The sequence below is a fragment of the Loa loa genome, assembly GCF_000183805.2.
Source record: "Loa loa unplaced genomic scaffold supercont3.102, whole genome shotgun sequence".
NCBI lineage: Eukaryota > Metazoa > Nematoda > Chromadorea > Rhabditida > Onchocercidae > Loa > Loa loa.
The window spans coordinates 62,505-72,214 of NW_018108282.1; the positions used below are offsets into that span (position 1 = coordinate 62,505).

Consider the following 9,710-nt stretch of genomic DNA (forward strand, 5'->3'; position numbering starts at 1 on the left):
ATATATATATATATATACATAATTGAAACAGTAGGAAGAAACTAATTCTTGTAACCTGGTTGCGAATTTCGCTCAGCCTTAATCAAAGAAATGGAGATCGAATTACTCGTTAATCCACGATGAAACTGTCGCTCGTTAGTTAGCAGCACCTATAATTTTCTTTATTTTAAAGATAATTATCTTTGAAATTCTTGAAAAATCTAAATTCTACTTTTTCAAATTTCAAAATTATACACGCAATAAACGAAAAATACATGACAGGATAAAAACATTCTTGTTGGCCTTTAAAGAAGCGTTGCGTTAAATGATTTTATCACACGAAAGGAGTTGAAGGAGAAGACGGCGGGGAAGATGGAAAGGAAAAGAGGAGGGGAAAAGGAGAGGTGAATAGGAGTGACAGTCTATACATTTTTCATTATTTAAAAAAAAAAAAAATGTAAACAAAATGTCGCGTACTGACAGGTTAGCGCGATAATGCGCTTTTTTGCAGTAGGCATGAAATAACTAAAGTTAATTGCTACGTCACTGTTAAGTGTTCCTAACCACATCAAAGGTTATCTACTCCACACTAGCAGTTTTCGTAATGGACATCGCACCATCAAAATAATTCAGTTAGCGTCATACCCATCTCTGATCACCTGTCCATTTCATTTTGTTTTGACCATTACAGAGGATCAGATGTCCAGAAATCATGCTGCAGACATTCAAATCCTGACATGAATCTTTTCATCTGATGGTTGCAACTGAGTCAAAATATTGACATAAGCTATAAATTCCAATCTAAGGGCAAATCTGAGATCTAAAAGATGGGTATAGAAAATATGAAAGATAAATATTGTGTTTAATGTCACATAAAAAATAAAGAAGTATATCTATCCATAATGATGCAAAACTGGTAGTCTCATCATTCCAAAAACGCAATTAGGATCAATTATAAGGTCCAAGATCCGTGGTCAAGATGTGGAAATGCAAAAAGAAGTTTTATGCAATAATCTTGTATCAGAGTTGGAAAAACTAAATCCCGAAATCGGAATAATGTAATAATATATAGTATCGGATTTGGGGTAAAATCGAATTTAAAAAGAATAATTAGGAAGGAAAACGAATTTAGTGTTAATATTTGATTTGTAGACTCGCATTAGATTTGCAACTAATTGGTATTAAATCGACAGGAGAATCCAAACAAATAAAATGAACACTGATCCAGAAAAATCTCACTATACTCTTCTGAAATTTGTAAAGGAAAATAAGAAAAGAAAAGGAAATGATTAATTCATGTGCTGATAAAGTTATCCCATTAATGTTGATAACAGATATTGAACCACGTTATTAATTTTACGGATAAACTATCGCAGAGGAATATGTCATCCATTTTCCTCTCAAATAATTCTTTTTTTTTTTTAAAAGATAATATCCAACTTGGGAACGAAGTTAGTAAATTAACTGTCGCAGATGAAACAGAAATTACATAGTGAAATACTTGTTGTGTACTCAAAGGTAGTCGCTGGAACACAAAGGGATATGTATTACAACAACAAATACTCCGTATTTGTTCACCTCGAGAGTTTGCTTGGATGAACCGCTCTCACTGGTCAATTGCGCTTCGGCCGCCGTCATGATTGCATCATGTTGTTGTTGTTCCTGTTGCTGATGTAGTTGTTGGTGCTGATAATGATGATGATGATGAAGTAATTTGATCATTGTTTGAGTTATTTAAATATGAACAATGTTCAAACGTCAAATAGTTCGTTAAAAAAGTTAATTCTTTGTTAGGTGAAAAGCAAAAGTAAGACAAAGAGATATTTCCATTGAGTAATAAAACCAATAGAATCAATCGCATGGAAAATTTATTTTCTAAGTGTATTCTACGAATAGGACAGAAGAAATGTTAGGCCATTTAAAATCAAGAAAAAGTTGCAAATTAGGATAAAATTACTAAAAGAAACATGATGTATATTAGAATTATAAACATTCTCTTTAATGTTTATCTGTATATTACTTATAATATAAATGTAGTTTGTCGGAGGGAAAGTTGATGGCATGCAGTAAGGGAAAAGAATACCTTGAAAATTGTCTGTTGGAAATTGTACTTTGCAATGTTTTACCATTGTTTGCGACGTTACTGGGAACAAAAACCGGTTGAACGGTGCAGTGGAAAAGTTTCAGGTATAATTGTATGTAGGCGTGAGTGATTAAGATGCACTTGCACCGCAAAGTTTTGCGCCAAATACTTATATTCCCAAGCATTCGTAGGCAAGTAGCATATGCAGCATTGTGGTACAATCTTGCGGTGTGCAAACACCGCGTTATTCACGTCATAAGTTTTTAATTTTTAAAAAAATTATAGCTAAAGATAGAAATAAAATATGGCATTCAAGATTTCCGTGCGACAAAAAATTGTACTATGATTAGTGTTATGAATAGAAAGATGCATGGACGGTTTTCAACGGGGCGTAACTCTGAGAAGCTTACTTGCGTAACTTTTGCAGCAAATAAAAAGGTTAGAAATAAAAAAGCGATGTTTGTGAGTGCTATATAGAAAAATTATAAGTGAAATATGAAATATCAAACAAAAATAATATGAGAGGAAAATGATTCTGTAACAACGATGGATTCATAGTTTGAGAGCGGAACGAAACAACACTACAACCCATCATACTTCATGTATTGTGTCTGAAGAGTAATCATATTTCTATAGATAGTAAAGACCATTTATGCAGATTATAATTGTTACAAAATTTTTTCGAAAGCTCACATTTCTGTTTGATGATACTAGCCGTTTACTGAATGCAGATGATAGGGACGCTGCAGCAGTGGCGCAAGATGCTAATGGTATTGTTGGGATCACTGTTGTTGTTGATGTCGATGGTTGACGACGTTGTAGTTGTTGAGCAGAAGTGGTACCAGCAGAGTTATTAGAGAAGTAGGCCTGATCATCGCTCTCAAATGTGTGCTCGATCTTCACTGGACCACATGCCTTCATCTGATCGATCAATTCAAGACAGTATAACCGGAAAGTTTTACGGCACTACCACTAATGTCAAGCAAAGGAGCTAAAACTGCCAGTCATCTTTCTTGCTTGCAAATTTTGCTTATGGAACCACAGCTTAAACGAGGCTGTTACTTGATGGGAAAAAATTTTTCCAGAGAAGAAGTTACGACCGGGAGCTGCAAGCTTAATTAAAATCAATTTTTAATTGCATTAAAAGGTGCAGATACAATTACCTCATTGTTGTCATCATCATTTTCTGAAATCAAGGACGGATTGAGTGCATTCCATCGGTGATACGAACTTAACGACAATGTGGCATGAGCACCGATCACCGTCGTATTCAACGTATCCATAATTTTTGCTAATACACTCGGTTATACACATAAATGCTATCGACAGGAAATACAGCAGTAAATATAATTAATAACTGCGTGAAATATTTTTATTTTCTTCTAATTGTGAAATCCACTGCACACATTAGTTGACTAATTTATTAAGTAGCAGTTTTTAATAGTTTGATCAGAACATCCGACTCAGTTCAATTTGCAGAGACTCAGTTGTAAATGATTTGGAACTGTTTCGTATATTTTGCAATTATCCATAATCTGCATCTGCAGCTTGTTGTCTATGCAATTTAATAACTAATGTTCCTGTGTTGTAATTTTACGTAAGGCCCGTTACCCGAAATCCTGAAATATGCACGGAAATTTTGCATTGATATTTAAGCATTACACGAATTACAACTGCAAGCTTATTCGTCTGCTTGTCTGAATAAATTTTGTCTTTCCAACCAGTTAACGAATGTATTCATGAATAAACGTTTGTGCTGAAATATAGCACCGTACCACACAGTTCGTAATGGTGACAAAGTCGTATATCTGAAGCTTCTTTCTGAATCGATCTCTTAGAAATGGTTCTTAACCTTAACTGTTACTCTTTCGACGATTGGGCATGTCTGATAATAAGCTGGTAACGTGCAAAATATCTTCCTGACTTGTTCAAAATCTTTGAAACATAGTTCTTCACTGTTTTGAAAATGAAAATTAGATGCCAAGGTAGATTTTTATGGAAAACTTGAATGTAAAGCATTTGTATATATTTAGCGAGAGTAAGATTTTGAGGGATATCAGTATGATTGTAAGATACCTAAACACAGTGGCAAAAAACTTAGGATGGTCAGCATACGATTGAAAATGGCCAGCATAAAACTGAAAATGAATGGTCAGCATAAGACTGAAAATATTGTCTCACTGTGATTTTTGGAAGTTCGCTTATAGCAATACACATGACAATAATTTATGTCGTTTTGCTAAAATGCTCACAAGAAATGCCGTTCCAAACCCATGATCATCAAGCTCCTCTTATAAAGGTGGTAATAAAGAATTTTCTAGAAGAAATAAATAAATTGGTCAACTTAAAATAAGATACAAGCATTACACAAATGCCCTTCTTAAGTAAAATAGCTAACTGTCCAATATATCAATAATGGTCCAAATGACTTGCTCTCTGTGTATGGCAATTATTTTTTTTTTTTGTCACTATAACATTTTATTAACAGATCAGTCATGCCTCCCAGTATATTTAAGATAGTTTAGCTTATCAAGTGGATGAAGTATAAAAGGTAAGCAAAGTAAGAGTGTAAGGAGCAGGAAAACGAAAAAGATAAATTATGATGGGAAGGAGACGTTGTTGAGTTGTTTGTCCGAGATGGCCGATACACTGGTCAGCAACAGTAGGTAATTGTTGTTACTTGCCGCAAACAATGGTTAACTTCCATTTGTTTGCATTTCCTGGTGTGCTTATATTTTCGCACTTAAACTTGATCGATCATTAGTTGCTATCATTGTTCGGCTATGCTAACTGTGGAGTAATGGGAAAGTGTTTTTAGCGCAAACGACAGCTACCAAATTATTGTAACGGTAGTTTTTCCTGGTGGTACCAAAAAATAATTGGCTGCTTATTGGTATAACACCAGAATTAACCTACAACTTAGTAGTGTAGAACGATAAGGTATTTAGGATGAGTTTTCAGTAGCACTAAAAGTCTTCATTAGACCTGTAGGGAAGGTTGGTTACAAGTAAAGTTGAAGCAATGTATAGAGTTCAGATACGTATCAATTTTCGGATTTATAAGAGACTCTTGTAATCACTGTAGAATATAGTAATTTTTTTTCCGATCTTTTAAGTATATATTCGCTCATATAAGAGTACCATTCTTTGTATGAGAGCAGTTTAATGAGCAGTGTTTTAGCACACGCTACTACATCAGCTTCTTGATTCACTGGAAACAGACTATATGGTAACGTTATTCTTGGATATATGATTTTGTTAAATACAGTGGTCGTTGTAAATACTTTTATCAACCATCCGGAACCAGATAAATGTGATGGGATTTTGGTTCTCAAAACCCTGTTCATGTTATGCAAGTTGCAATAATCTTTAAAAGGTTTGCTATGACTAGAAAATAACCAAATGACTGAACTACTAAGTGGGACAAACTGAGCCATAGAATGGTTGGGACAAATTCCAGAAAACTCATTAAATGAGACAACTGAAGAACTTTTCGATTCAAGAATTGGTCGAGCGACGCAGCTCTTGAATGTCGAATTTTGAAATTAGTTGGATTGATAGATAACTAATCTTATTTAGTACACTTAAGACGTGATGCCAACATTTACCCATCGGAGAGGAAAGCCTGGTCGGGTTGAAGTTTTCTACAGTCCTACGGTTCCGCCATACACCACAACATTCTGTTTTTTAATCATCAGTTAAATTTATTTTCTGCCAATAATTTTCATTTCCATGGTGAAAACTCGTTTCTTGTAGTTAGGGGATGCTGACTGGATGAACAGAGAGAAATGGCCAGCAGTGCCAGTGGCAATGCCATTGGTCAACTGCCCCATAACAGAAGACTGGTCCTAAAGTGATGTGCCTCATTTACCTTCGTATTTCATCATCCTATTCGGTAAAATTAAATAAAATGTTGCATATGTAGGTCTGGAAACAATTTGATATCTTCTGGGATGTATTCTGAACAAATTTACTGCACTTTGTCGCCATTAGAAACCCAAGAAAGCAGCCTTCTTTAACTATATTCTTTCCTTTTACCACGAATAAGGCTGCCTTGCACGACTATGAACAAATAAGGACAAATCTCTTCACAGCTTTTTATGAGAAAAACCCTATGTCAACCAACGAATGAATATGTCAAAGAAAAACGAAAATGAAATGCTCTGATGGCCATGAAGACTTGTAGATTAAACTATAAGCAATGAATACTTTCCTTCTTTGTTGCCTTCCTACCCAGTTCAAAAAAAAAAGCAGTTCGTGTTGGTGTAAGGATTTGCTAGACGAACTATTTTCGAAAAGTTTGAACGAATGACACAAAAAGTAACTTCAGGTATAGATAGGTGGTCGTAAACTACAAAGCCACGGTAGCATAGATTATGGGAAAACAGAAGGGCAGAAGTGCCAAAGAATAACAAAGTAAATAACAGTAACATATATTAATGTAATTGTGGACGGTAACACGTGGAGGAGGAAAAATGAAACGGAAAGGGAAAGGAGGAAAAGAGGGACTGGTGGGAGGGAGTGAAACCGGTGAGGGATCGGGTCCTAAGAGCAGCAAATCCGTGATCTTGCTGTGTCGTTGGGTGAGTTGTGAAAAGTGAAAGTGCCGTAGGGGAATATAGGCCATGATCGGTCGGTATGACGCAGGCGGTTCCACCGGCAGCGGCACATCACAAAACCCTCCACCACTACACCCCTCCACTTTTCCAAACGAAAATACGCATTACAGTGTACATTTTCTCAGAGCGCAGTTCGATATAGATGCCCACTCGAGTTTAGTGCCTTCCGTAGATTAAAATTATGTGTATATACATATACGTCTATGTATGTACAATCCTTTTTTGATTTAATGAGAACGATATTATCTATTTGGCACTTTTTCAGGATTTCCCTAATGACATTCGCGAAGATACACTCATACCTGGAGGCTAGCATCCTCATCCTTTCCGTCCAACAGTTGGTAGTATAAGAGAACTACTTATCGTTTCAGAATAGTGCGGGGGAACTTCTAGGACTGTTGAATGCCATTTAGCGGCGGAAAGGGAGGGGTGGAGAAGGCGGTTCTTGGATGTGTGTTGCTTTGCATATCGAGGAATATAACAAGGTATCGCCAACAGGCAGAAACGTCTACAAAATTGGGGGCGGTTGAATCTCCAAATAGACCATCGTACTTTGCGTAGATGATGGAGACCAACTGGTTGCAATAACTCCAACCACCTCCGATTTTACAACTATATGGCAGGGTGCTACTTTTCGGGGATTGGGAATGAAAGTGAAAGGGGTCAATCCACTTTATATTCCCCTAAAACTGATAATGAATTTGCAAGGCGTGGACAGGGTGGAGGAGAGGGATGGACGAGGGAAGATGAAGTATGACACGGAGAGAGATGGCATGGGATGAATGGCGAACTGGATGTAGGAAAAGCGAATCTTGCAGGAAAAGGGGGCAAGGACCCGTTCCCAACAGGTACCACCGACATTCCTCCGGGCATTCTCACCGTGATCCATTCATTGTTTGAAGTGATAGCCTTCACTGCAGCGTATACTGCATTCCAGTAACGCTGCACCACACTACTGTAAAATGCACCCCTAACAGTTTCCTGAATATAATGTATTTATGGTGAAGTGCCCTCACAGGTCAGACTTTACTGGACCTTCATAGGAACCAAATACGCTGACTGTAGACACACCATCCTCATCCTTCCAACTCTCAGATTTATGCTATAATTGATGCTGCGTGTCTCGAGACAGACTTACCGTAACTGTGTGACATACTTGACACGATCGCCTCTGAAACATGCTGGAATTTATTTCGGGTTGTAGGTTTCACTGGTGGCGTGGAGTTTACGGTGCCGAGGGGAAGCATCCAAATAGCAGTCTTCTGTGAATAGTCCACTTGTAGTTACTTGCTCTGGTTCACGCATACGCATAAAACATTCACTCATATTTTCTAACAGGTTTGTACCGAAAGGTGATATTACCAGTTGATGAATCTTTGGATCGTACTGACATAATTGTATGAACGCACGCATAAGAGTCAATGTTTGAGCATCATACGTAATATATATTATATTTATCATACGTAATATATAATACGAATAAAAACTGAGTTACTGACTGTGCATAAGTTAATAAACTTACTGGCGACTGTGTACTCTTCTAGTGATCCTCACTATTCTTCAGATCATATTTAAGATACAACGTCGCAGTATTGATTGAGGTACTTTCATACCTAACATATACGTAAATGGACAATATTGCAGCGATTTCCAATCAAAATAGGGAAATAGTAACAGTTTACGCACGGTCCTTATTTTCGAAAATTCGAAAAAGTAACATCTATGTTTTTCATTTGGTTTTTGCGAATGATACTCCGTGATTAGACTGATGACTCGAAGATTCCATTGTTGACCCATTGTAAATGTCCTTTTTCTCACTTTGCTGTTTTTTTTTCTCGACACCCTTATAAAAGTCTTGCAATGCTCACCAAATGCTTAAATTTGTGTCCATCACTTACTATGACTTTGAAATATATGCGATTGTTTGAATTTGAAAGATTGATGAAACTTTTGCAGGATGAAAGCAGTAATACTTGTTGGCGGATATGGCACAAGGTTACGACCGTTGACACTTACCCAACCAAAACCACTTGTGGAATTTGCCAATAAGCCAATGATGCTTCATCAGGTGAAAGATTCAGTTATCTTCTTTTTCAAATAATTTAACTTGCTCAGTGGTAGGTTCTTTGTATATCCAATTTCAGCGGAGTTTGGCAAGCTAGTGTTTTCAAAAATCGGTGGAAAATGCTTTGTTATGGTAGATTCTACTCTTAGTGCAACTTCAAAATCGTATTCGTGATAGCAGGATGTCTCAAAGCAGTGGTCATGAAGTCGACTACAGTCTTCTTGTAATTTATTATGCCTATAAGCTGACTTAGAGGAAATTTGGTCCTATTTCCTCCTGACAAATAGCTGTTACTGCTGTAGCTGATCATAGGAAGGACAAGAATGAGGAATTGTAAACAGCAGAGAGGTACAAAAGTACGTCAGATTTTGTTAGGTTTACGAAAAAAAAATGAATAAAGGATATTGCCGAAGTTATGTTTTAATTTCAATGTAGTTCATCGTTATAATTTATAGATGGAAGCACTTGTGGCCGTCGGTGTCGACACTGTGATATTGGCTGTGAGCTATCGTGCAGAACTCCTGGAACAACAAATGAAACAACATGCTGATCAACTTGGTACTTTATGCCAGTACTTTTTCAGTTTGGATGTGTTTCAATAATACAATCCTTACTTGCTTTGAATCGTAGAATTGGAAAATGCAGGACTGCAAGGAATTTGAGTTAATACCACTCTTTGCATGTTTTCGCATTCAAAAAAAAGTGTCCTGTAAATTCTAAGGTTATTTAATCAGAATTTATTACATCACATGCGAAAAGAAAGCTTTACATTTTCTTGAATCTAGTGGATACTGAAACGACGAGTAAAAAACATGAAGAGTAACAAGATCGAAAGATCTTATTATTCATTTTTTCCTATTACTCTTTGTTTTAATTAAACTTACTTTTATTTGTAACTAGCATACTTTTATGTAAGCTCCAGTTTTCATTTGTCAAGGGTCATTTATAAAATTTTTTAGGTATTG

General features: G+C 36.4%; 4 protein-coding genes across 4 annotated transcripts; 2 read left to right on the forward strand and 2 right to left on the reverse strand.

Moving 5' to 3' along the window:
* Positions 1-41: 41 nt before the first annotated feature.
* LOAG_09790 (hypothetical protein) lies at positions 42-1,701 on the reverse strand (the record flags this gene model as incomplete). Its single annotated transcript, XM_003145317.1, has 3 exons — positions 42-149; positions 717-799; positions 1,581-1,701. 3 exons carry the CDS (start codon positions 1,699-1,701, stop codon positions 42-44), a joined length of 312 nt encoding a protein of 103 aa, XP_003145365.1.
* A 991-nt stretch (positions 1,702-2,692) lies between these two features.
* LOAG_09791 (hypothetical protein) lies at positions 2,693-3,345 on the reverse strand (the record flags this gene model as incomplete). The annotated part of the gene is made up of 2 exons (XM_020448020.1): positions 2,693-2,977; positions 3,226-3,345. The coding sequence occupies 2 exons, from the start codon at positions 3,343-3,345 to the stop codon at positions 2,693-2,695; spliced, it is 405 nt and encodes a 134-aa protein (XP_020301801.1).
* A 3,191-nt stretch (positions 3,346-6,536) lies between these two features.
* Positions 6,537-6,993, forward strand: LOAG_09792 (hypothetical protein; the record flags this gene model as incomplete). Its single annotated transcript, XM_003145319.1, has 3 exons — positions 6,537-6,644; positions 6,684-6,848; positions 6,946-6,993. The coding sequence occupies 3 exons, from the start codon at positions 6,537-6,539 to the stop codon at positions 6,991-6,993; spliced, it is 321 nt and encodes a 106-aa protein (XP_003145367.1).
* A 1,644-nt stretch (positions 6,994-8,637) lies between these two features.
* On the forward strand, positions 8,638-9,347 carry LOAG_09793 (hypothetical protein; the record flags this gene model as incomplete). Its single annotated transcript, XM_003145320.1, has 2 exons — positions 8,638-8,748; positions 9,201-9,347. 2 exons carry the CDS (start codon positions 8,638-8,640, stop codon positions 9,345-9,347), a joined length of 258 nt encoding a protein of 85 aa, XP_003145368.1.
* Positions 9,348-9,710: the final 363 nt, after the last annotated feature.